The sequence below is a fragment of the Myiozetetes cayanensis genome, unplaced genomic scaffold (assembly GCF_022539395.1).
Source record: "Myiozetetes cayanensis isolate MyiCay16 unplaced genomic scaffold, myiCay2020 scf9, whole genome shotgun sequence".
NCBI lineage: Eukaryota > Metazoa > Chordata > Aves > Passeriformes > Tyrannidae > Myiozetetes > Myiozetetes cayanensis.
Genome location: NW_026088185.1, coordinates 33066308 through 33094297, shown reverse-complemented (window position 1 = coordinate 33094297; position 27990 = coordinate 33066308). Strand labels below are relative to the sequence as shown.

At 43.4% G+C, this 27990-nt stretch overlaps 1 protein-coding gene across 1 annotated transcript; it reads right to left on the bottom strand.

The window, feature by feature from the left end:
- Positions 1–8171: 8171 nt before the first annotated feature.
- On the bottom strand, positions 8172–23349 carry LOC126652973 (histamine N-methyltransferase-like). Its single transcript, XM_050340282.1, has 7 exons — positions 23221–23349; positions 20225–20411; positions 19238–19290; positions 15830–15937; positions 12322–12452; positions 11675–11768; positions 8172–9388 (listed from the first exon to the last, which is right to left on the bottom strand). Exons 2-7 carry the CDS (start codon positions 20359–20361, stop codon positions 9033–9035), a joined length of 879 nt encoding a protein of 292 aa, XP_050196239.1. The 5' UTR covers positions 20362–20411; positions 23221–23349; the 3' UTR covers positions 8172–9032.
- Between the last annotated feature and the right edge of the window lie 4641 nt (positions 23350–27990).

Below are 27990 nucleotides of genomic sequence, written 5' to 3'. Positions count from 1 at the left end.
ACAAGCCATTTGAACAGTAAACCAGGGCATCTGTGTCCCTTTCTTGGTTACAGGGCAGTCGTACCCTCTCTATAAATCATGCCAGAACGAGGTTTCCCTTGGCCATCTGGGTTAACCTTTCCTGCTGTGTGGGTTACCTACCCAAAGGTTTAAATAGGCTGTTCAGCTGGGTGGCCTGAGGTTCACCTGCAAGTTAAGAAACTCCAAATTTCTTTGGCCATCATCCTTCGCCTTCCAGCAGACCCCAGTTTCTGCCTTAGGGCAGCTGCCCTCAGGCACAGCCTCTAAACCTCTGAAAGGGAAGAAAAAGAGTAGCCAGGAGCTGTAGGGCCCAGAAACACTGCAAAGTCTGTGCTGAAAACCCTCTGTCTTTGGCACACTACAAGATTTTACTTGTTTGGGGTTTTTGCAACCATGTTTTTTTATCCCCCCATACCATTACCTACTGCCAGGCACACAGTGCTACAGCAGCCCATAAGGTACCTGAGTACCTCATAGTTTGCCCTCTGCCCTGGCAGTGTATCCACCTGACCAACAGTTCACTTGAACTGTTTCAGGAAAGATCCCAGTCTCAATTATAGCTTCTAATGGAAATATTCTGTGTCTGCTGGGTCTCAAGCTTCCTCAGGTTTTGTTTTCCAGAAAACTGTAATTCAGGCACTCTCAGCATCTGCTGTCACACGGCAACATCCAAAAGTACCTGGTTTTTATACGTGCACAGCAAAAAGCCTTTTACTCAGAATTTAAGAGCATTACACTAACGCACCACTGCCTGTGTCTTCCCTGGGATTAAATGCAGGTTGTCAGAGTTCATGCTCCTATGGGCTGTGCAAGCCCTGCTTTCAGTGGCCTAATGCTTGCCCTTAGCTTAGATGTCAGTCATTACTAGGAAAAAAGAATGAAATTCCAGAAGAAGAGGTTTAGTGTGTCAAATGAGTAGCAGCACATCTGTGCCACTATGCCTTCTATAGTGTCTCCAGTGATGGGCATTTCAGCTTGGACTACAATAAATTCTAAATGGTTGGACTATCATGATTATTAAATTAGTGTTTCTCCAGCTGTGGTCACAGATAGGGACCCAGGGGACAGTATCCTACATCATCTTATATGTACAGGGCAAGCACTAAGTTTTCCTTAATATTTTTTTCCACCTATTTAACCTCAGGGACCTCATGTGCTGGACACTGGATGTTCCTCCTCAAAATGCTTCTCATCCAGTATGTTCTTGTCTTCTCTTGAACCCATGTAAAGGTGTAACATCTGTTCCTCTTCCAGGAGGAGTCCCAGAGGTCACCCAGCTGCCACAGGAAGAGCAACCTCGTTCTCAGGATTTATAGATCTGAGCAACAGCAGCCATGGGGGAGGCAATTGCTGTCAGCCAACTCATCCATGATCACTGATCCAAATTCATATCAAATCCTTAGAGTCCTCTTCCCTAAATAATGCTCTGTTCTTCACATAAAAAAAATAAATTTGTTATTTATACAACAGATGCACCTAAAACCACCAACCAAGATGAAGACTCAATTGTGCTAGGTACTAAAAAAACAAGCAGTAATCCCCCAAAGAGCTTTTAAAGTAAGGGATTGATAGTTTAGCTTTCCTGGGAAGACCAGTCACAGTGAATCTTTAAAATCTATTTCTATGCAGAGCAGAGAAAGTTGTTGGTCTTTCACTCCTTACAGCTCTTGATAGCACACATAAAGCACCAAACAAGAAAGCTACGTGTGACTTTGCAACTCCAGCCTCAGACAGAATGGGTGTGCAGATCCTGCAGATACATCCGTTGACTCCTAAGCTGGAATTGATTCCTGAATCAGGAAAATGATGACCTGGGCATTGCTCCTTATTTAAAATACCATCCCCATAGTGGCAGATGTGATCACAACAGGCTTCATAGAGAGCAGCAACCCCTGACCCTTTCCATAAAAGCATATTACTGAGTTTCTGCTGCTGCACTGTCTTCACGGACGTGCCCAAAACCCTCATTGTTAGAGTGGTTCGATTCCCAAGCTTACCTCGGTGCACTTTGAAGCAGTTTGTTCTAAGCCAGTCATGTTCACTCTCCTAATCTGACATGGAGCCTGATGGAAAAATCTGTGATCGATTATAGCGGCAGGACAAAGAGATATGAGAGGAAAGCAATGCAAAAGAACAGATATCAATCACTGGCTCGCGACGAGCCTGAAGAAGGTAGCTGATGATACTCCTGAATTCGAAGGCAGTGTAGCACATCTTTTTGCTGTTGTAGGTAAACACTCTGAGCTGCAGACTGTTTGTCTTACAGACAGACCGATTTGGTATGAAAAGTGGATTTTGAAGTATGGATTATGTTGGAGGGGGACAAAATAAACTATTGGTTTGTTACCTTGAAAATGGTGTAGCATGTAATGGGTGTTTGCAGCAGTTTCACAGCTGCTTATTACTCTTCTTTTTAAGCTTCTAAGTGGTTTGGGTTTTTTTTAGATTTACATTTTTAAATTAATTGAATATGAAATATATGATGGAACAAATTTGTATTGAATAAGAAATAGACACCATCAACAAACTTTAATGTTGAGTTAGCTTTTTTCTCATTGCTGGACAAGATCATACTTCAAAGCAAATTAAAAATGTGAAGCCAAATCCTGATTGCAATGCAGGCAACAGAAATCTTCTGTCAGCCTCAATAAAAGCAGGTGTAAGTTTTCAGTATTAGTCCAGTCCAATTCACATGTCTTTCTGTCTTTATCTAATCTAATACATGGTCGTGAGATAAATTACAGAAGCGTATGATAAATTGCATTGCTATTCATTTTTGGCAAGATCACCTATACACTGGCCACTAATTCATCTTCTCCAGGATCCACTGTAACACACCAGATCCTTGAAACTGCCTCTAAAATAGTGTCATTTCATTTTCTTTAAGAAAACAAAGAGATTATAACTGCTGGCAAATATCCTGCTTATCCTCACCAAAATAAATGATACCTCATTGTGACCTCTGTAAAATCATGGTTATAAAAGTATCAAAATGTATTTATAGCATTAGGAGTCCCAAAGGTCCTTATATTCTGTGTGAGTGGGAAACTATGACATGATTTGTACTGAGGGATTTCAAAGTGGGAAAGGATGACATGGTCTTTAAATTCATTTAATTCTGTGTTCGTTCGGCTTTGATTTTCTTTGCCTAGAGATTTGATATTACAGATAAAATACACAAAACTGAGTAAGAAATGTGTGATATATTTTAATAATATTTTCTGGTTCTTATTTAGAGCAGTTCACCACTCTTGAACAAAGCCCCATTCCGATTCACACAAGTACCACCTTGGACCCACACACTCATGGACCTCTTCTGGGTGCCATTCATATCCAGCTGGGAGTGGAAAGAGGTATATTCCACTAATGTGAAAAGAGAATACACCCTTACACCATCATATGATTCCCATATGACACCCATATGATTCCCTGATTCCCATTGGTTCCATCACCAGCATGAGCTGTTGGATGTGCTGGAGGGTGGGTGAGCATTGAGCTTTATCCTGAGCCAACTCCATTGTCTCAGCCCAATGTCCCACCGCTCTTCTGCCAAGGAAGAGGTGAAGCTGGTTGCAATTTTGGCTGGAGACTTGTTAGTGTCTGTGCCTCTGCTCAGTGCCAGCCTGGGAAATTGCTTTCTGCTCCTTGGCATTGTCATTTTGACTGCCAACAGTCACCTCCTCCTCACCCCACCATAAATCACAGTTGAAACGGTGCCTTGAAACATCCAACAGCTGCTGAATTTCACCCAGGAGATTGCTGCACCTCAGTGGCAAGTGAAGTGATTTTGCATATCAAGATTTGAAAGTAATTTGGGGCATTGTGAGATGAAATACATTGTTGATGTGAAGAGAGAATTATTATATTTACTTCAAAATCCGTTCTCCACCCCATGAAAACAGCAGTTAAAAACAGAGCACGAATTGCAGGATGATGTGAAAACCTGGCCTTGCTGGTGGGAGGGAGTTTTCCCAATGATTTCAGGGAAATGAAGGCTACATCCTACAGTATTTAGGAGCCGTTGAGGCATAATGGTTAAGTCCAGCTAATTGGATGCATTGCTATAGGCACTTGAGAAATGTGATAGACAGATGCATTCAGCAAGAGAGATATCCCTTGGTGCAGAGAGATGAAGTCAATTACAGAGTTAAATTGTGAAAGATTTGACCTGATGTCATTTATATCTCAAGTCATAATTAATGCTTAAAGTTCAACTCTATGGCAATTTTCTTTTAATAACACTTAAAACCTATATAGAGCTGAAAGAATTGCATAGATGTGATGAAGGATGACTTGAGTGGATGCCAGAATTTCAGTGTTAGTAATTAATCCTCAAAACACCTTTGTGAGGCATATGGAAGCATCATTTCTCTTCAGTTTCTCCTTTGAAGAGAAGCAGGGTGTGCTTAATGCCTCCCCAAAGTCTGTGGCACCTGGAGATAAGGACTGAGGTTTTTTCAGGTGCTAAACAGTGAACACTTAGCTCAGCCCAGCTCCCATCTTTTTGTCCTGATGAATTTTTAAATTTTACCACAATCTTTAGAAATATTATGGACAAATTACTTGACAAATAGCCTGGGGTTTTTTTCCAATTAAAATCTATGCAAATGTAGAACCTAAAGATCTGTCATAAACACAGCTTCTGCCTCAGAGGTTTTTATGTGGATGAAATATGAATCTTACTGAGGGAAGAAACGCTCTCTGGGGCTGAGACCTTGTAAGCTGGGATTCAGCTCCCTGCAGATTTTTATGGTCAGGTTATAACTGCCCGTAAAGCAGGGGTAAAATGGAAGTGCTGACAAAACTTTTAAACTACAACGGTGGAAATGGCGCCACAATAATTTATAATCTACAGGCAGCTTTGGATTTATTATCACAATGACAAATGCACTGTCATTGTTAATAGGATATTTCCCAGCAAGGACTTCTTGTTATGCAAGCCAGGTTCACTATGTCATGCAGCATGATAGCAATAAAGTCTACAAGAATTTGTAATGAACTTCAATTACTAATAGATTATGGTTAATGGGAAATATGTGCAGTAAAGATATGGGTTTTTATATGCGCCTTCTGGTACTGTACAAGGCAATGATTTATGCTACAATTTCTGTTAACATTCTCCTGTATGAAAAAAAAAAAAAGCCTAAATTGGTGGAAAGCCACTCCATCCATAACAAATATTTAAGATAATTTTGCACATCGTGTAAATGAAGATGTAAAATTAGATATTAATCCATTTCATTTTAGCATTTGTATTTTTATTAAAAATGAAGACTTTGCCCTACTGTGTAATGACATTAAAAATCCTATCATGGGCTGCAAGCATGAATTACACCGACGTAGGAACGGCGACAGCAGCCGAGCTGTGAGTGCGTTTGTTCAATTCGCTGTTGTAATTAACGGAGCAGGGAGAATATTTTTCTATGTGTGATTTAAAGTAACAGCCCTGAAGCTGTTCAGGCAGATGTGTTTGATGCAGGGGGATATATGCATGAAGTCTGGGCTCCTTTGGAGGGGGTCAGCCCTTTGCTCCCCCGCTGTGGCTCTGCCCCAGCCTCCCCGTGTGGCATCGCTCCAAAGCCATACCTCGCTCGTGGGCATCGGGCTATTCCCTTCCCTGCACAGCAAACCTCCCACGGGAATGACACTGGGAAATAATCACCTGATGCACCATCAGAGCCACAAGCTCATTCTGACTTATCAGAGGGACACAGGCCTGCGTGTTTGCCTGCTGTTTCAAAGGAGGCTTCCTCCTCTTCCTCCTCCTCCCTCCCTCCAGCTTTTTTCTCCTGTACCTGTATTAGAATCTGCATAGTCCAGGTTTATGTGCCTCTGAAATGAAAACAAAAATGAATGTCTCACAGTTTGAAAACAAACACTGTTCAGAGCCATCTCTGAGAAATATATAGATGTAATATAAAGGATTTCATTTGCCCAGAGTCACATTTCATTGCTAAAACATTGTGTATTTAGCCAGAAAGGGGTACCCACGCATGAAGAACTTTCAGGATCATTTCTGGTATATTTTTTTAATATAGGTATCCTGAAGCCTAACATGTTTCAATCAGTGTTATGCTGGTTTAATACCACTGCTCTCAGTGAACCTCTGTATAAAGCCTATAAGTTAGTTTTCTGGGAGTGCAAGTGAGGAAAATGTGGGGTTGGGATTTGCCTTTTTGCAAGACATGTAGTGATAGGACAAGAGGAATGGATTCAAACTGACAGAGGGCAGTTTTAGATCAGATATTGGGAAGAAATTCCTCATTTTGAGGGTGGTGAGGCCCTGGCACAGGTTGCCCAGAGAAACTGTGGCTGCCCCATCCCTGGAAGTGTCCAAGGCCAGGTAGGACGGGGCTTGGAGCACCCTGGTCTAGTGTAAGGTGTCCCTGCCCATGGCAGGGAGGCTAGAACTGGATGATCTTGGAGGTTCCTTCCAACCCAAAACATTCTGTGATTTTATGGTTCTACGAAGACCCATCCCATCTGCCCACACATCTTCCTGGGGGTTTGCAAACACCAAGGCTGGTCTGGAGACGTGCTTTTGGAAGCAATTTCTGGTGGTTGAGATAAGGCAGACTTTCTGAGAGGAAAACAATTAATTCAGTGTAGGAAGCACACAGGTAAACTCAAAATTGCCGTGTAAGTCTCACTCCATGGACAAATTGTGCTTCCCAACCACGCTGTGGAATATCAGGATCTCACTGTACAATTAAGGATGATTCTCACATGAAAATGTGGTTCTTCACTCTGTTAGGAAGCTGTTTGAGAAATTTACAAAATGTCCTACAGTTTTTATGGTAAAATGAGCATAAAATTGTGCTTCCCCATACTCATTTCCTCCTAAGTAATATTTACTTCTTGGAAATGTGAGTGTTCCAAATTTAAAATTAAAAATAATTTATCCCTTAAGGGTGCTCTGCTGATTCAGTTTTCCCCCAGTCCCTTAGCAGAAGCAGCAGCATATACAGAATGGAGCTTACTGTGTTTTTTCCTCCAGTTTTTTAATGAAATTATCCTCAGAAGCAAAAGAGGGGAAGGAGCTCTCTCGTGCATTCATATTGAACATCTTTTTGTGTGTGTGTGTGTGGTCATATCCTCCTCTCTTCTCTCCAGATCAGCTCTGCTGCTCCTCATCTTTCCTGCTCCCTCCTGCATTTTCAGGAAAAACCTCCCCCAAACCCCCTAAACCCTTTTTTTCATGTGGGTTCTTTTTTAAGTCTGCTAAAAAAAGAAAACAACAGGACCTGCACGTGCATCTTATTGCTGGGTTTTGTTGTTGGATTTGAGGGGGTTTGTTTTTGTTTTGGCATTCCTGTGGCTCTCAGAGATCTCTCACTCCTGACAGGGTTGATGTGGCAATATTCAGCGGTCACCTCCTTTGCAAGCACCATTTAGAAAAGGTCACTGGCAGCATAAAAGAGCTATGAAAATAATTGTATCTTTAATTTGTTTCCCATTAGAAATGCATGCAGCAATCTGTTCTAATGAGAGATTTGCTTTCTTTCCTGCTTTGGCATGTGACTGTAGCAGCTTACAGATATACTGAGGTCTTGTAATGCAGGAGTCTGTGCACAGAACTGTGTAAAGTGGTAATAGATCTTGTTCTGCTCAACAGCTGAGAAATATCAAGGAAGCATTCTAAAATACACTGGAAATTAATATTTGAGCACTAGGAGAGGTTTGTGTTTCAAATAATTTGCCCCAAAATGAATATAAACAGCTATTAATGCCTAATATGATCTCTTGAAATGACTTCATATCATTAATAATCTATATTGTATCAGATATGGGTGTGCAAAAATAAAACATAATTTCTTTCAGCTAAAGTATTACCTAAAGTAAACCATTTCAACACTGAATCAAATTATTTCAATGGCAGAAATCACACCTGTCTCATGGGACAAATTGAGTATTCAGACTATTAAATCCATTCAAGCAACTATATTGTATTCCACTATGCATTGTGCCTCATAGAGAGCAAAACAGTTCCTAAAACTATAAAACCATTTAGCAAAACAAATGCATCAACCCCAACAGCCTCACATGGAGCAGGGACTGAAACACCTTCTTGCTGAACTCCCTATATATTGAACAGATTTACCTGGCACAACACCACTGAAAATGAAAAAAATGCTACTGGAACTGGTCAGTTTTGGTATCACATTTTATTTTCACATTTTCCTTGTTACAAAGCTCACAGGCCTTTGTGGCCTTCACTGCCTGTTGAGGGAAATGCTGTGACCAGAAGGTTTGTGTGGTTAAATAAAAAAAAAATAAAAAAAAAGGTCCTGTGTGACTGTAGCTGCTGATTCCTGGCAAAGACTGTGCATAGGGGCTCAGCACTGAAATCCACCTCTCCAGGACAGTTGTTACCAGCCCTGTGCCTCAACCATCTTCCATCGCTTCCCTCTTGTACACCGTCTTAAAGTAAAAATCCAGGAAAAAGGAAGCAGTGCCTTTACATGGAGTTGGCTTAGGAGGCAGGAGAAGGAAACCATTGAACACGCAAGTGCAAGGCCACTTTCACAGTAACTGGAGGTATGAGATCTTGAAGTCACAAGCTCAAGAAATCCCATCAATAGTCACTGTGAGCCTCCACTCCTGCCAGCTGCGCTGAGAAGCTGTAATTTGCTTGCCTGATCTGTAGAGAGTTTTTAAATGAAGAGGATGAAACCACATGTAGTTGTGGATTATTTCTTAGGGAATGGTTGGGTTTCTGTATCCACTTTGCCTGAGTGGATAGTTTGAGTTATAGCTGATTATACAACATCCGTATGATAAAACACAATTTACTGCCCAGTGAGTTAAACATTCATGGATTAGTGTAGAATTAATCAGGTATTAAAGCTCACTTAGAACAACAGATGTTAATACTGATTTCTTAACAAGCTCCAAAAATTATATATCAATGCTGAATTAAGCCATTTAAAAATATTTTTAAAAAATATTTCAGTCCTTAACAATTTGTATCTGACTTTTTGCTTTAGATCAAGAAGCAAGAATAGGTTAATTCATGGGTCAATCACTATTACACCCAGGCTGTTATTGAAAAGCACCTTCCCATCTCTGTTTTCACTGCACCCAGGCTTTCTCAACTCTTCCATTAACTGACGCTTCAGTTCAGGAGGAGCAGTTTTAGAAAACTCAAGTGTTTCTGTCAGGAAATCCAGCAACAACTCCCCATTTTTGTCCCCTTCAATAAAGCAGCTCGTTATGTCCAGGTGGGATGGGAGCTCATAGAGCTGGTACTTCAGCCCTGCTGAATCCAGCATCTTTGGCAAGTCACCAGAGGAGACATAAGTGCAGAGATCATTCAAAGGGAAGGAAGACGCATACTTCTTCCACAGCGTTTCCCAGCCACTCTTTCCTAAGAGAGGAACCACCAGAGAAATGCTCAGGAGTAAGGAAAAACATTACTTGGACACATTTTTGATCATCTGTGGTTTTTTTAGCAGTTGTCAGAGCTGGGATGTGTCCTGGGGCGCATGGTGGAGACGGCTGACTCCCTGCTTCTGTGCCTCAGGTCTGGGGACTGCTGGAGCGAGTGGACACATTATCTACCCTGGAGCTCCAGCACCTCTCCCCAAAGCCCCCAGGTGAGGCCAGAGCAGTTCATACCCGTGCATGCACCTCTTCTGAAGAGACATTTTACAAAGCAAAACCAGCCGGGTAAGTTGAAAACTCCCCAGTTATGTCTTCACATCTTTATTTTCCCTCAGCCTGGATGTCTGATTCAGGATTTCTCCCATAAATCATTTTTATAAGGATCACCCACAATGACTGGACAGGATGAAAATAACTTCGAGCCTAATGAGCAGCTCTTGAAAGTTACAGCTATAATTCTCCCTAAGTACTAAAACCAGTTGCTCCGTAGATTTTGCAGTTGCTTTATCTGCAAACAGTTATTTATAGTCAAATAAACAGTTTGGTGTTTAGAAGAGAGGCTACAATATTTTCTTTCACCTGGTGGAAATTGAATGCAGAGCGTTAATTGCAGGAAATTTGCTGGTGTCAGTGTTGTGTGACTCAGTGCCGTCTCTGAGCCGAGCAATTACACAGTACCTGAACGCAGCATTATTATAATGGCCCTTGACAGGCTCAGCATATGGCACTGCTTTTGTTTTCAGGGCGATGTAAACAGATCCATAGCTCCTGCAACTCGCCTGCTCTCCTGGCAGGGTCAGAGCAGGAGGGACTGCAACTCCACCGACTGACCCAAGCCCTCTCCTAACAAACTGGGTTTTAATTAACACACCCTGATGTGTTTGTGTTGGAGAAGACATTTCCTTTTTCAAAATGAGCTTTGTTCTGCTGATCTTTCAGTACCTCTTTTTGTTTCAGTGCTCATTTTCGTGGCACTTCTTCCTTCCTCTCTCTATTCTCTTGTTTCCCCAAGGTTTTCCCTTGCTTTCCTCTCTTGTAATCTGAGTCCTGCTTTTCTTTCCCAGTTTTTTGTTGGCTCCAGCAACTTCTGCTCCATCAGAACATGTGGAGTCACGTGGCCCAGAGAGGACTTCGGATCCTCTCCATGAACTCAGAACTTTAATAATTTTAATTTTGAATAAGGATGTGTTCCTTCCTTTATTCATGTTTTGTGAATATTCAAATAGACAGGTTAAGCAACTGAAAAAGAGTTTCAGTTAAATACGTGTAGGTAATCAGCAATAGCCTGATATTACGATTTATTCTCGTTCAGCCAAAGAACAAGTACAGGGTTTTTTAAGTCATTTTAAATCATATTGTTACAGATTTCTTGTCGTGAACTGATTGAAAACACTTTGAACCAAAAATATTTTGGAAAGAAAATAGTTTGAATAAATTCATTTCAGAGAATGGTCTCTGCATTGTGGATCCTTCATGAACAAACTGAAAAGCAACTTCATCAAATACAGTTTGCAGACATGGCCAAATTAAATAAGAAATTAAGCTTAAACCTCTGAACAAATAATGCTTAACATCCCTTTCAAAATTATCAGATGAGACTGTTTACACAACTAAAATTTCCATAGCTTTTAAGGCAAATTAAAGGCTTTCCAGAGTCAAATTGGACTCCACCATTTCAGTACCTCTGGCATGCCTTGCTCACAGTATTAAAAGGTCGTTGTTTACTCTGCTCCTGCATTTTCCTGCTGGACTGACCACAGAGCATCTCTACGAGACCTGAAACGGCCTAAGAACGCCGTTTTCTACACAAAAATGATGATATTAAGGAAATGGGCAGTTTGAGAAGAAAATGAACCATATGTGCTGTAACACCTGCTGTATGGCACAGCCGAGCCCCGCCGTGGCCGTTTGCTTAATGCCACGAGTCTCCGGGAGCGAGATAATGCAGCGCCCAGCCTGGAAAGCCTTTTCCAGCAGACAGCTGAGGATGGAGCAGCTCTTCCGAGTGAGAGCTGCAGGATGGAGCCTCCCTCCTGATGTGGGGCCTCTGCTGTTGTCCACAGCTGGACAGGCTGTAAGATGGGGAAAGGCATAGGGCAAGAGGAAGATGTTTTGTGCCCACGACGTGGGTTTGGTGGCTCATAACACCTTGGTGTTTATGACTCACACAGGTTTCAGTGGATGTCATTTCACCCTGTGGCCTGTGCTAAACTCACAGAAACCCCAAAGCTCTTGCCTGAATGAGCAACTCTCACGGAGCAACTCTCACCTGACACCAGGATAATGAGGAGCTTTCCCTGCGATTCCAGGAGGCTGTGGAAATACCGGACAGTTGCTGGGACATCTCTCTCATAGTACAGCATCTGGAAAAAGCAGAGATGCTTACAGACATACAGTGCCATCTATTAGAACTAGTACCACTGGTAAAATAATTCAAATAGGGGCGATCCTGACAGGTGGGACAACAAGGCATGTTAGCAAGATGCCAGGCAGTGGGCTCGCACTGCAGGCTCAGGCTGTCACTGCCGTGCCTGCTCTCTGGCTCTCCCAGGACCAAGCTCATGTTCATTCATTAACCTGAGATAAAGAGATTCTCCTTTCTTCTCAGTGAAGATGGCTTGTAATGGCTTCAGTGAACTTGGAAATACAAAGGCAATTTCATGGAGAGGACAAGGAGCTTTTGAAGACACTAGTTAAAATGTATTTTTAGTTGACTGCCACCCACAGCCTGGTTAATAGGACTACTGTGCTCAAAGCTGCTTTTCATTTTTGCAGTTCACTTATGCTGAAGTACTTCAAATTACTGGGAAGTAAACTCACCTTTCTCCCCCTTAGAGTGGATAATGAGGTCACATACTTCATGCATACTTTTAACAGCCAAGACTTTGATAGCATTTACTTTGCAGAGACTCTTACCTGGATCATGTGAATGAAGTCCCACTTTTTAGACTTCTTTTCTGCTTTCATTCGACTTTCATATTCATAAGCTGTCTCCTTGTGCCAGGTAAACTTTACGTTCCCAAGGTTTGATGTCTGAGCCACACGCTCTTAAACATGGCAGAAGGTAGGGCAGAGTTATCTCAATTGCAAATACGGGACTGATTTCCACTCAGAGCTTTAATACATCCAAAAGTTATATTTAGGTAGAGAGTTTTGGTACCAGTTTAACACAACAGTAAAGTAATTAAAACCTTGAGCCCATATGTGAGGAGGAGGCTGTAAAGGGCTTTGTAGGATGAAGTCTTAAGAGGGTCTTGATGCTTTTCCCTTTGCTCCCTCATTTGGCTCCTCTGGTCTTTGCATGATTTATAAAACAAAAGAAATAAATTCTTCCCAAGATTGGCTCCAGTTAATTTAAAATATGTTGGTTGGCTCATGAGGCCACGAGCAGCATATTTCATGTTGAATAGGAGAAGGATTGATGGTCTCATCACATAAATGCCACACAAAACCCACATGGCTGAGCAGAAGCCAGGCTGTGGTGGAGGGTTTTCCCCAAATAAATACAGCAGTTGAAGGATGGATCAAAGAGTGGGTTATTATGGAGAGAAGCACAATTAAAAGGTTGAGAATGGCAGAGAAAGCAAATGTCTCCTTCTGAGACTGTGTAATTGGTGGGAGAGGGAAGGAGCTTTGCTCGGTAAACAAGGACCTACCTCTTGACATTTTGGCTTATGCTGTGTTGAAATAATTTTTCAAAAGTGCACAGTTTAGGCCAACTACTTCAGATAAAAGGGATGACAGTATTTTAAAGCAAAGACTAGTATAAGGAGTGATATATGGAGTGTTTTCAGACCTCAATACAATGGATATCAGCAACTGAGGAAAGTAGAAAACTGGAGAAGTAGATTCAAAGAATAAGTTACACTGAGGGCCTGGCTCATCACTGCATTCTTTCCTTTTTTATGGGAGCAAAACTGTGAGATAATTTCATAATTTAGGGGATGCTGGAATACTAATGTCCATCTGCTGGCATATGGAGCTCATCTCACTGCGTTCCTGCCTGGCGCCCAGGATTGCTCCAGGACAAAGCTAGCCTGGATGCATTTCCTGTGCTTCGCTGGAGTTAGCATAAATTTAAAACTTAAATGGCCCAAAGGCAGACTGAGCCTTAGCTACAGAACACATGTTCAAAACAACACCATTTGCTAAGACCAGTGCCTTTACACCACTAACAATAACGTTTCTCCTTTTGGGCTCCGATTAGGACACATCCCCATCAGACAGATGAGAAATGCTCCATCAGTGCTTATCTCCATTCTTCCGTGGCTGAAAATGGGCCACCTCTTTCAGATGCTGTTGCTGTTACTCTGTTAACTTCCAGTTATCAGTCAATGGCCCCAGCACTTGCAGTTCAGTTTTCATTTGCTGTTTTAAACTCAGGTGTCATCCAGCAGCAGTTCATACCCCATCACCTATAACCTGGTGCAATCTGGTTCAGTTCAACTGCTAGTCTGCCTGCAAGGACAACTGAATTGCTTGCCAGAGTGGGCCTTTAAAGTCAAACTTTCAGGAAATGTGAACTTGTTATGTGGATTTCCTGCCCAAAGATTCATCTGAAGCCATTTTGAAAAGTTTTCCTTAATTTTCGCTTTTCACCCCAGATTGCTGTCTGGATCAAAGCTGGTCATGTGCCCCTGACAGGTGCCATCAAAACTGGGCTGCCTGCAGTTGTGCAAGGGCAAGGCAGCTCAGTCCTGGGGCCACCAACACTCCAATTGTAGTCACCAAAGGACTTCACCAGGCCATGGACCACGAATGAAGGAAAGTCACAGCCTGGCCATGGAGCTTTGAGTAGAGCTTCCATCGTATGTCTCAGCCTAAGAGAAACCTGGGTTTGTCATCACTGCATGTCCCAGTGTGAAGTTTCTCTTGTGAGCTTGGCTTCCACTTCCCTAGGAGAAAGTATTTGGTGAGGCAGAAAACATAACTCCTGAATCCTCAGAGGTGCAGATAATGTTTCTAATTCTCCATGGAAAATCTTAGGCCTCAGAAACCTAATTAACGGTACCTACTGGGGACGTGATTAATTACCAAATAAGAAAGTTTAAAGAAAGAAATTCAGATGAATATTTCATTTCTAGTTTAGCATAAAACTTAAAATAAGGGCAACACGTTATATTTTCTTTAACTTTCTTCTGAAAAGAAGCTCATTGAAGTAGGATAGGACTGTTGGTGGCAGCTGATGGGACCACTTAGGAAGATTCAGAACAAACTCAGTCCTACATAGCCCAGACAGGACAGAAATGCTTTTTGCAGGTGCGCAAATGTCTTGTAAAGAGAGCTGATGCTCTGTTGCCCATCCTTCACCATTCCAGCCTGGAGCAATGTAAAAGCTCCCAGAATTTTGTATGAACCATCTTTTAAAAGATCAGGTCCATGTAATGCAGAGACACATATAAAAGAATTATGTGTTTATTGGGAGCCTTTGGTGTTTCCAGTGATTCTGAATTCCGAGAGAAAGGGTTTTTTTTTTCCTTTGACTTCCACACGTTGCTTCATACTGAGAATGCTTCGTTTTTAAGGACTTAAGCAAGAGGAAGAGTTGGAGATTTACAGCGTGGTTTTACAGTCTGGTGTTTACTATGGTTTGGAGCATTTCCAACAACACAGTCTGCTGATGAGGTTCATTCATTACTGTCACATCCATTCAGCAGCCACTCTGGGAAGGAGTGCCGTGCTCTGGGCTTCTCACAGCCCCTACATGTAGCTGGTGTCACCTCCACACAGCACCATAATTACCTGCTAAGGTGAAGCCTGGTAGGTGTTAATCCAGTGATAATCAAACTGAGGATTGCTATTTAATGCTCACTTTGTAGGGCAATTTGACCAAAGTACCCTTGTTAACACTCAGTCCTCCTTGGAGAACGATTTGCTTTTCTTCTTGAGTGTTGCTCAGACCTTTGGGCTGGTGGAAGGAAACAAACTCTAAGCCCCAGAGCTTCCTATCAGTCTTGCTTTTCTGAACATGTTTTCTAATTCAAAGCATGGTAACTAATTTAGTGCACCACTGTGAGGTTTAGCTATTTGTTGCAAACGATTTTTAAGATGTCAGAGAATTACCATGAGACACTAAAATTTTCCCTTTGATGCCGAGGAAGGATCCTGATTCAGTGCAAGTTGAAGGAGAAAAACGATCTGAAATGTGGGGATTTTACTCTATTCCCATACAATCACCCATCAGTTCCCACCTTGTTTGGCTTTTAAAGTCTGTCTAGCCAAGCATTTGCCATGCAGTTTTAACAAGAGCGAACACTGCTGAGAAGGAATTATGGCAGAAAAACATAAAATAGTGCATTTTTCTTTACTTTTATGAGACATTTCTGACAAGAAAACATTTGAATGTAGGGTCATTCAGCTTTCAACACTTTTAAATGCATTTAGCGTACTTAATGTAAATTTAATTTATTTAATGTAAAAATACCTTTGTACTTGGAGATTTGGTCAGCACTTGGCTCTACCACCTCATTGTTGATGGTGACCCCGGGATATCTGGCTTGTATTTTTGAGAGGATCAGCAGGTCCATCTCACCTAGAGAAACAGGAGGCATGAATTAGAAAATGAAAGCAGAACTTAGGCAAATGTGATCACCACCACCATCACATCCCCAGTTTTGAAGACTGGTGCCTGCTGTTTATGTACAGAAGATGTACCCCACAGGTACATGCAGATTTGTATTTTCAGTAGGTTGCCGCTGGAGACTGAGCTCTAGGATTTCAGAAAAATTTAAATATCCATTCCAACTATCTTCATTTCTCCTCTCTGACTGCCACCATCAGTGCCAAGGGAAAAATCAGCCACAGTCATGCCTGTGGCTTGACCTCTTATTTTCTGGGCATGGTCTAACCTCTTGGGATATATCCTAAATGACTCTGACAGTGCCAGTTCTGATGGTCCCAAGTCACCAGAGAACCTGGCAGGATTCCTTAGGAGTGAGTAAGAGCATATTCTCACTGGTTACAAGGTCATGTGGGGGAGGGCAAAGAAAATACGTGTTTACACTGGAATCAGAGACAATATTCATGTCTGTTTGTCTTTAGTGTCTTGTGACTTTTCCCAAAAGAATGATGAACACAGCACATACCATTTGTGTTTATCCAAACCCTGTTTACAGAATATCCCAGAGATGACTGTACTTTTTTGTTCTTGGTGAGGAATAGTACGCTGTTCATGCCAGCTGTAATTATTTTATTGATGGATGCACCAGTAGATCCAACATTTCAAAATTTAAAAATAGCTGCCATATTTCTTGGCATCTCACCCCATCTGTGTATAGGAAACTCAGGGAGATGATATTCCTGCCTGAGGCATGGGTCCAGGGACAATATCCCGCTGGCATGCTCAGCTTTCTTCAAGCTCACTTCTGCTTATTGTACTTGGATAGATTTTAGGTGGAAAAAATAGTAGAGGAATAAATTAAGGCAGAAAGAGTGAAACAGAGGGTAACTGCAGTGAATAATAGAGCCAGGGGTCATGTTACAGGCAAATGTATTGCCCTGAAAGATGTATTTGTGCTTGCACACAACTCCACTTTATAAAATTCCCTGCAAATACACGAAGTTATGTACTGAATGGAAGATCACCCAGCGAGCCCTGATGGCCAGACAGGCATTTGCTGAGGGGCTGTGGAGGGAGGGCCTGCACAGCCTCTGCCCACCCTCGTGGTTTTCAGCGCCCCTGAACTCCCACCATGTCAGCATTAGCTCCATTATACAAAATATTTGAGGTACAGAAGGAAAATATTTGGCATTAAATTGCTCATTAGTGCCCAGAGGACATAATATATAAAGTGAGGAAGAGTTTCACTTTTTCAGACTTACATGTCTTTCTCAAAGCAACCAGTAATACCAACATTTACGTGGCATCAGTGGAAGCACGTTGTTTGAGGGAGGGAAATTGAATTTCTGAAGCAGCAGAAACAGCTGCAGCTTTGCTATCTCTGCAAACCCTGTATTCTGTTGAAAAATCAGAGCAGAGCCAGTTGACTGCAGGTTGCCATGATGAAGTTTGGGAACAGACAATTTGTAACAAACTACTGCAATAGCCTGACTTTTGGTTGCTTTACCAACTTCCTGTAAAGTGATTCAGCCATTTGAAAGGGCTGTGCAGGACCTGATAAAAACCCAAAAATCCAAATTTTGTATTTCCATATGCAGATAGGTTAGTATATTCCTTTCCACTCTTCTGTGGCCAAACCACCCTTGTATTGTCTTTAACCAAAAAAAAAACCCACCCCTTTGATTCATAATTTAATCCACGGCCTTAACTGACTTCAGTCAGCTCTTTTATATGCAAACAAGTGTCCTGAGGCATTTTACAGTCAGATCTGTGGCAGCTTGCATTATCAACAATTTGGCAATTAGGCTATCGGAATTATTTAAACTCTCCAACACAATTACCTTTTAAAGGCTACCACTATGTTCACCATTAAGTTTCTAATTAAACATTTTACGTAACGGGATAGTTTATGGCACAGTTGCTACTTTATAGCAGTGTTGATGACTTTTATGGTTTTTAAAGGTACAGAGTGCGACGCGCTGGAGTGTGAACTTAATAAAGCAGCGGCTGTGGGCGAAGGCAGGCGCCGTGTACAGACGAGTGTAATGGGATATGATCCTGCATTAAATGGCTTCCTTGTCTCCAGAGGGGGAAAAGTGAAAAGGAAATGCTTTCCTTCCATGCTCCTACCCCGTGAAGAGCAGGGCAGATGGGGCCGGGGCAGCAGCTCCGTCACCGCCCTCTGACAGCAGCCAGGGTTGGCTGCAGGGATTTGGGAGTCAGCTCCCTCCTGACCTCACAAGAACCTCTGATGGGAACAAGCCAGCGAGCAGATGGGTTTTGGTGATTTGGGGGTTTTGACATCACAAAGTGAGTTTTGCCTGCGCATTATTGATTACTGAATGTCCATCATGCCAAGCTGGACTGTCCCTGGTCAGGGAATGAAGTACCTCCCTAAGTAAAGTGTTCCCAATAAAAACTTTTTTTTTTTTTTTGGCAGAAGAGTGGTTTCCTTTGTTTGGAGAGCAATGTTCCTGCCCTGTCACACTGTCTGTTTTATAACTAAGGCCCACCATTTATGTACAATTATTGTATGGAGGAGAGATTGACAAAACTGAGATTAGTCATTGGCGATGGTATGACTACAGCATCTGAGCTAAATTAACTCCTCATATAACATTTAAGTGTGGGGAATTAATAGGCAGAGCAGAAAACAGGTTTTAATTATGGGGGAACTCAAGCAAGAAGTTAACAAGAAGAAACCACTTGATCTTACTGGTATTGTTTTTCCATCCAGTGAACTTGAGATAAAATACTTATTTATTCTGATTTCTGCTGGATTTCTTCTGGATCTTATGTTAAGCTCCAGTGTTTTGGGGGACAGTAAACACAGGAGGCATTTCTGCATTGACTGTGGTCGGCAAATAAGTACAGGCAAAGCAGAGCTCAGCCATGGCTGTCACAGAGCAATGATAGGGAGTTATCACCTCAATAAATAGTTACAATGCAAGTAAAAATTTAATATTCTGAGGAACCTAAGACATGATGGCACTTTTTTTGGGGGTGTGTGTGAAGAAAAACTAAGGAGACAATTCAAGCTTCTCTCTGCCCTTCAGGAGTGATGGTGCAGAGGGAGTTTTTTGTGGAGGACATAAAAGAATCAGGGTGGGGAGGCACAAGCTGTTTTCAGATAACGTGGTCCCACACCAACTACTGCCAGCTGTCCCTTGGAGCTGACTTTTCAAGAAAAGACTTATTTCCCACTCTACTCCTTCTTGCAATTTTTAATCCTCTATTCTTTGGTAAAAACATATGAATATTGAAGTAGCATACCTGCTCCACCACCAACACTTAGAACATTGATTGTAGATTTCCCGTTTCCAATACTGAAAAACATTATTTATGCATGTTAGTAGAGCTCCCAGTAGAGAGTGCTAAATCCAAGATGTGAAGCACTGGAGATCCCATGAAGACTAAAATCTGCAGGAGAAAACCACAGTGCAATCTGTGCATGTACAGGCACAGTGGGCAGGAGGGGGCAGGAGGGATCAGATTCAGAGCTCTGCTCTGTGGAGATTCTCCATTTCCCGCTATTTTGGTGATTTGTAGAGGCTTTTATTATGAGTGCACATAAGCAGAAGCAGGTACACCCCTTCTCTGTGTCTGTGCTCTGAGGAACAGAGACTTCCCTGGGTCTGGACCAGTAGCTTAAAAACTATTTGTTGGAGTTTTATGTTTTGCAAAATGGGGAGGAAGAGAGGAGAGTGCAATATTCTTTAAATCCCTGAGGGAGGCTTTGGCAGAGCCATGAAACCCTGAGCCCTGAAGAGAGCCTCCCCAGAGCTGGGATTTGAAGCTGGCTGCCGCCTCCTGAGCCAGCCTGCAAAGCCAGGGGTCCAGCAAAGGACACACACTGGCAGGCAAAGCAGGAGAATTATTCAGCCATACCAGAGAGACTCTGAATATTACCTGAAAAGATTACTTTTAAAAAGCTGCTTTCAATCAAATTTAACGTTAGTACGTAGTATCTGTTACTGCTTTTCAGGGCTGATTCAGGGTAAGCTGTATTTGTGTGTGAGGAAACAATGCAGCCTTATCTCCTCCCTGCTAGGCAGGCTCCGTCCCGGAGAGCCGCCATCCAGCCGTGTGCGTAAATGGAATCTCCAGCCAAGCCCTATCAGAGACCCACAGATGGGGCAGCTGTCAGGGAGCAGCAATCTGCCACTTGCAGGCAGCCCCCTGAGCCCAGCCAAGCCCGTCACCACCACGGGACCGTACCCCAGGCTGTCCCTCAGCTCGGTGTGGCCACCTCGGTGTTACCTCGCTATCACATCCGGCAGCTGCCTCTCCATGAACTCCCGCATGCTCTGATGCTCCGTCGACTTCTCCAGGAACAGGCGGAATGACTGGAGGTACCTGTCGGGGTCGGTGAGCAAGTTCCTCATGGGCGACGCCATGCTGGGGGACAGAAGGGTGCAGGAAGGAGGGGACAGGTCTCCTCTCAGACCTACAGAAGGAATAAAAAATGCCAGAGGGGCAAAGTCAGCACGTGCCTGGACTTCGCTCCGTGTTACGCAATTTTGCAACACAATCTGGGTTGAATCGGGTCCAAGCCACAAAGGGTAATGCATCATCTTTAATCTGTGCAGAGGAACTGCCAGCATTTTTCAACTGTGCTGACACAGGACTCTGTCAAAACCCAGTAAAAGGGTCTTCAGATGCTTCTTAAATACAAGAAAATTCCCCCTGTTTTGTTAAGGCATGGAGAGGCTCCAAAGGCTGGGTCTGGATTAGAAGAAAGCACAACACTCATCTCCAGAGATGCTGGCAGATGTCTCTATGTGTATTTTTAGTCTTTTGATGTTCTTAAAGGGAATGTTGATGGTGGGGTGAAAACAATAAAAACCTTATAAATGCACTTTATTTCTCTAGTTCCTCTGAAGATAATGGTACAATTCCCATGGGTAAGTAGTTAATTCACCAAAGCCACGTGAGTTACAGGAATAGATGTTGTGCTAAACCCGGCTTACAGGGAGTCAGGAGCAAGGGAGGCAGAGTGTGCTACCAGGAAATGTCAGGCTGTAGCTTGAAAAGTGCACAGAGATGTCTTCATCTTCTCTTAAACCACAGTTTAAGGCCATCACATCTTGTCCTAACTGGCAAGGGGAAAGAGGAACTTTCTTCCTCCTCGTGGGTCCCTTGCTTGAGGACTGCACCACATTTCCACAGTGTCTCCTGCCATCTCCTCTGGCTTTCCTGCAGAGGTTACATCTCAGCCACTTCTTATCATTTTTATTGTTCTCTTTGGACTGTCTCCAGCCAAGCCTCCCACCTGCTGACATCCCCTGACTCCCGGCACAGCCAGGATGGCTTCCCTGACCCCACTGAGACCCCTTGCCTTCTCTCACCAGCATGAGCACTCGAATACAAGCCATGGGCTTTTCCCAGACTACTTCTCTTGGCCCTCTGAAATATAGTTCTGGCCTCTGTTGTGCTCAAGTCCCTCCCAGCTGCACATCAAAAAGCAGTCTTGTCCCTCCTCCAAACCATGAACAGAAACACAAGTGAGAAGCAGGCTCTGGTTCATACTTGCCATTACCTCCCCTTCTGGCAGTGAACTTCCCACAAATTTTCTAACTATGGAACCAGTTTTCCACCCACCCAATATCTGTCTCATCAAGGCCACATCTTCCTCGCTTGTTTATGAGAATGCCATACAGAATGATGCCAACTCCTTCTCCCCTGTACACCAGCAGAAAGATGGGCTTGGGATGATTTCTTCTTGATATTTCCATGTTTTTTGGCCATCACCTTCTCTTTCCTCCTTGAAGGATGATTTCTAGGGACAGCCATTATGCTGAGCAGCTGCAGTTCTCCAGCTCCCTCTCCTGCCCCCTTTCCAATGATAACAAAAGTTGTTTGGCTTGGCCCATTTTCCTTCGCTGCTCATAACAAAGATAATGTCCAAGTCATGACATGGTTTTGTAGCCCATGAGCCACATCTCCACATGTCCCAAAGGTTCCTGCAGGAAGGATCATGGTGAAGGTTGGGGACAATGCACCTTCTCCAGTACATGCTGCTACCAGAGCCATGAAATCAATTAGCAGTGTCTGATAATCGTGCCCTTGAGCCTGTCCTGAAAACTTCTGGAGCAAGACCCAAGGTGTGATCTCCCACCTATATTGTCTCCAAGGCAGACCAGCTTTGGCTGTTCCCCACTTTCTCAGACAGCAAGGATGCTTTCAAGGGGAAAACCAGCAAAACAGACCACTGTTAAAGAGCAATGATGAGAAAGGCCTGATAATGGCTGGGAGAGTTTTAAAGGCAGAGCTTTAAAAACTTTGTCAATCTCTGATCAACAACCCCTCCCTGACCCAGATGACCAGCGCTTGAACTCCCAGCAATGTCTGAATTAACCTGGGCAAATCAAGTATGAATTTTGCCAGAAAGAGTAAGGAAGAAAACTCCTGGATGTATTTCATGTGAAAACTACTCACTATTAACCCACTCTGAAAGCACAGTAGTGTATTCCTTGTTTACCCATTCTTCTGCTCTGCCCAACTACCAACTTTTTATTTTATAATAAAAAGAGGCTTTGCTGTCTGCCACTAATATATTTTACTACGTTCAATCTTGAAAAAATATTTTGCAGTTAATAAGAGGAGATTTAGATAATAAACCTTTTTTTTTTTTTTTTGCCTCCCTCTACTTCCCATGATTTAATTTGCTGATGTCCCCTGCTCAGCAGTCTCTAATGAACAGCTGAGATTCATTTTCATGTTAGCCGCAGTTCAAGGAATTTGTCTCGCTTCTTTCATTACGCTTTTGGCTGTTTGAATGTGCCCCATTTATCTGATTCTGTGTTTTTGCTGTTTGAATTGCAGCCAGTTAGCTTTAAAAAACGAGTAAAGGAAGGAAAGGATTGTTTCTGAATTAGGCTGATGGAAACTTTTGGATAATAATGTTCACTTGGGCACGTTCCTTTCAGCAATTATCAAATTTATACGTAGCTCCCTGAGAAGACCGAGGAGTTTTGGAAGCAGACACTGCGTTTACGCTGTGGTTACTTGATCCGCCCCTGGTTTGTGCAGGCGCGGGCAGAGTGAAACCTGCTTTAAACTCTCCGTAAAACCCTTTAAACCTTCCCTGCGAAGCCAGAAAACAAAGCGAGCGTGCCTTCAGCTGTGAACTATTTGCAGCGGGAGCTTGGGTTTATCAGTATGGGATTACGCCGAACGCCAGGGAAGGAGGGATCCCTCTCGGAGGGGCTCCATGGAATCTGCTCCGCTGGCTCTCTCTCGCAGGCCCTACTTACGTGGAGGGGTCCGTGTCCCTCGAGGCTTTGGGCTCCCGTGGAGTGATGCCACCGAGGTCCTGGGATGCGCTCCCACCCTCTCGTCCAGCCACTTTCCCAGCAATTGCTGCTGTCCCACCCCCGGGGCTGCGACGTGGCGTCACGGGGGAGGTTTTGCTGCCTGAGGAAGGAGCAGGCAGAACTATAACCTTGCGTGGCAGCCTCCGTGGAGGCAGAGGGGCAGCTCCGACCCTGCCCGACATCTCCGCTGCCACTCCCCTGCGTGCTCCCCACCGGCCGCCCCCCAGGACACCCTGGCACGGCCACCAGCACCCTGGGAACATTAGGACACTGAGCCCTATCCCTGTGTTAATAACCCCGTGGCGCTGCCACGGGTGTGCAGGAAATGCAGCTCTTGACAGGTTGGCAACAGTTGTCTCAGTGTGTGGCACGTGGTGATGGGCAGCATCATTTGCAGTTCGCCTATAGAACCCTACCATTATAGAATGCTTTGCTTTTTAGCTAGTTTTCTTGCCAGCAGCTATTCTTCTTATCCCTTCCTTTCCGGGACTGAAGCAATGGAATTTTCCAAGTTGTGTGCACCCTCTGCAGCCCTATTAGGAGCAGTTTTATCCTAGGGAACACAAAAAGCATTGACCCATGTCTGCTGACACATTGTGTTTTGGTGTTCAGGGGACTAATAAAATATTTGTCCTATGTGTGCCTCAAGTTATTCTTTGTTTCTTTATATTTAGCAAGACGGAACTTTGTTAAGTTAAATGAAGACATTTTCTTTCTGAACTTGGAGAAATGAACTGTTCAACTGTTCACACTATGAAAGTAATATAAAATAATACCAAAGGTATTAATAACGATGCTTTCAAAGGCACAGTTACAGGAAGAATGGCTGCAGCTTGACATTTAGCTGCGAGTTTACTGAAATGAAGATTTCATATCAACAGTTAAAACTGTTCAGCCAGAACAATGACTGTTAGGAAAGGCAGCACCTGCTGCATTTTTTTCTCTCTCCATACACAGCACCATTCCCAAGACACTTTGAAGGAATGAGAGACAAATCCCTTCCCCAAGGAATGGTCTTTAGTACCTATAATATTCTATGATTCAAAGGGTGATACCAAAGCCATGCAGGAGGAACAAGCAGACCAGCAACGTGTTTGCCATTTCAAACCAATTGTGACTTCCTTGCCCATGGCAGGGGGATTAGAACTAGGTGGTCTTCAAGGTCCTTTCTGGCCCAAACCACTCCATGGTTCTCTAACTCTATGACTTTATTTTCAAGAGGTGTTTTAAGGAAGATGAAACTCTAAGTACCCTGTCAGCTACAAATCAAGGCAGCTTCTCCTGGCTTGCGGTGTCCCAGCAAATGCTCCTTCTGCAATGACAGCTCCCACCAGGCTGTGGGTGCAAACCCAGCTGCAGCAGCAGCCATGCAGAGCCCCATCCTGGCTCCATCCTGGTGATAAGCTCTGCTGTTCAAACATAGCTGGACAGCAAGGTCAGTGGTGTTCGCCCAGTTTTCTGTGCAGTTTTAAAAATCTGTATTAATTGGTGTCACCAAAGCTGTGCAACTGTCCTAAAGAAAATAAACTCAGTGCATCTGGCCCACACTTTTCTCCCTCTGCAGAGCACTAAATATGAGTTTTCCAAGCGCCAGTTGCCATTTAATGTGAAAGCCTAAGTTTAGAGAGCCAAAAATAAAGATTATATGCATCTGGTGCTTTTAAGCGCTTTATGAAAATAAAAGATGCTGCTGTTAATTTGCTTCTTTAGTTTCCCCTGGAGACACATTCTGTGAGCTTTAAGCCAAATCCCAGCCCTTACAATCCAACATGTGCAGGGGAATTGGAGAGGTGGGGATGCTGCACCATTTCCTGGCCCTTATTTTCCCGGCCCCCAGTACCTTCCATTCCCAGCAGTGTCTGTAATGATGGGCTGCAGAGCCTCCTGTGCCCAGGGCAAGGCTGTGCTGAGCCAGAGGCTACGAACCAGCAGAGAAGGACAGGAGGCAGGATGGGAGCTGGCATCACTCTTTAAAATGACACCCTGCAGAGAAGCTGGTCACACTGCCCTCAGGCAGATCTGTGGGTTTGTTCATTAATGTGATTTTACACTATTTAACATCACAGAACGTTTTGTTTTGAAAGGGACCTTAAAGATCACCTCGTTCCAACTCCCTGCCATAGACAGGGACACCTTCCACTAGACCAAGTTGCTCAGTGCCCCATCCAACCTGGCCTTGAGCACTTCCAGTGATGGGGCAGCCACAGCTTCTTAATATTTAAGAAAAATTGCATTCCTGTCCTGTTTTACCATGTGTTCTCCTATATACAGCACTGTCCTAGATAGCAGGAGGCTGAGTTATTGAAAGGAAGTCCTACAATCCTTGAGGGCACCAATATTTGGGAAATAATAGCTATTGAATATTAGGATCCCTCTGTCATGACACCTCAAGGGGCAATTCATAGCTCTGTAGATACTTGGCCAACTCTGACATGGCGTAATACTAAAATACAAAGTTGTGGGTGAGTCCACCCTGAAATCTGGCAATAACCCAAGTAGTTGTCACTGGCCTCTTAAGTGAGTCGAGAGCTGGGAACAGCCAACATCTGCAGATTATTTCGTTCTCTGGAGTACATCTGCACGGGTTTGGGCTGAAAATTTATACTCTGGGAAGAAGGAGAAAGGAATGAATGTCACGGTCTCAGTCCAAATTAATCATTATAATTTTTTCTCCCAGGTGTGCTCAAAGTGGTGTTGGAAGACAACCCTCGGTGAAGGAGGAAAGGTGAAGGAGAAATTGCAGCACAGGATTTCCCACAAGCTCCAACAGCCTTATCAGTTTCATGGCAGAAGTGGGAATAGCAGCACAAAAGTATCCACTGAAGATTTAGAAGAGCTGTGAACCAATTGCCTTCGGAGATGAAACGTGCCAAGTTAGCACGAACCAGGGTACAATCAGGGTTCATGATTGTTCAGTTGGGGCTGAGTGCTGCTTAGATGTGAAGAAGGAGATTAAAGTTCTGTGATACTGATTTTATCTTGGAAGGGATGGGATTGTCAGACCATCCTGTCATGAGAATGGCTGCAGCAACCCTCCCTTGGGGGATGATCCATCCCTTTGGAGCAGGGACCAGAGCCTGGAGTCACAGCTGAGAAAACCTAAGCTTGGGAACAGTCAGGGGATTCATCCATGTGTAATGTCCCCCCCCCTACCCCCGCAATAAAACACAGTAGTACAGAGTACATGGGTCAGATCTAGGAAACTGGATTTTCAAGAGGTAGAAGGAGTGGAAAAGGCTGGGCAGGAGTGACCTAATTTCCATCTTGCCACCAGGTTTAAGCATCTGTAAATGGACCAAATATCTGAGCCCAGAGAATCAGGAGTTTATTGGGCTTACCTCTGGATCTGATGTAATCACATCCAGCCAGCCTGATACAGCAGGAGCGAGACGTTGCTTAATGTCTAAAGAATTATTTCTGCTGTCTCCCAATAAACGTGCTGATGTAAGCTGGGGGTGATAACAAGAGCGCTGCGCTGGGGTAGGAAAATCTCATTTTTCAGGGCAACCAAACTGTCAGTGCCAAAGAGCAGACAGGTTATTGCTCATGCTCCTCCAAGGTTACTTTTATTAAAATGGAAATTTCTGAAGCTTTGCATGCACACACAGGTGGCAGTGGGTGCAGACTTTCCCCAGAGGGGGAGAGGGGACAGCTGCAAGGCCACAGCCATCCCCTTCCTCCTGCAGCCCAGTAGCTGCAACCCTTCCAAATGGGGGTACCCTGGGGGAACTGCAGCACAGCTGTCTCTGCCCCAGCTAAAAGGTGTCCAGGTCTTCACAGCCCCCATCCTCACCACGGCTTTGGAGTGGGTTTGATGGGCACAGCAGCCTTGGGTGGGAGGGATGGGCTCCCCCACATCTGCTCCCCATGAATATCCCATGTGATTTGGGTGAGGATTTGCTTTCCCTCCTCAAACCCAGCACAGGCATCATCACCTAAGGATAGGATAGGATGGGATGGGATGGGATGGGATGGGATGGGATGGGATGGGATGGGATGGGATGGGATGGGATAGGACAAAAAAGAACAGGATAGGACAAAAAAGAACAGGATAGAACAGAATAGAACAGAAAAGAACAGAACAGAACAGAATATTTCATTTGGAAAGGCCCCACAATGGTCAACCAATTGCCTGACTACTTCAGGCTATAAGTTAAAGCAGCTTATTAAAGATATTGTCCAAATGCATCTTAAACAGTGCCAATAGCAAGAAAATACTAGAAAAAATATAGGGGGAAAAAAAATAAAAGAAAGCAAACACTAATACCTGACTGTGTTTTCACATTTTGTTGCCATGATACACTGAGCAACTACAACAGGACAAACCTGAATTTGGCTACCAAGAACAATTTATTCAACAAATGTGTTCTTTTATCTTCTCAAGTACATCTGAGGAATAGATTTAATTTTTGGAAATGTGTGCCTTAGTTAAAATAATTTTGCTTTTCCCCTCCCTGAAGTTAAATGAATCAAAGGTTGTTTGTCAAGTATCTCATTAAAGGGCACTCGAAACTTCTGGCTTGTAATTAGTGAAACAGATCAGTGCTCTATTCCCAGATTAAAAAAAAAAAAAAATAGAGCATTTCAATTAGCGATTTGAAACTGAAATTCTTAATTGAGTTAATTTAGAAAGAAATTTGACTTGTAAAAAATGTTCATTATTCGTTTTAGGGCCTGGGTTTGGAGGCAGTAAATGCACACCAGAAAGAT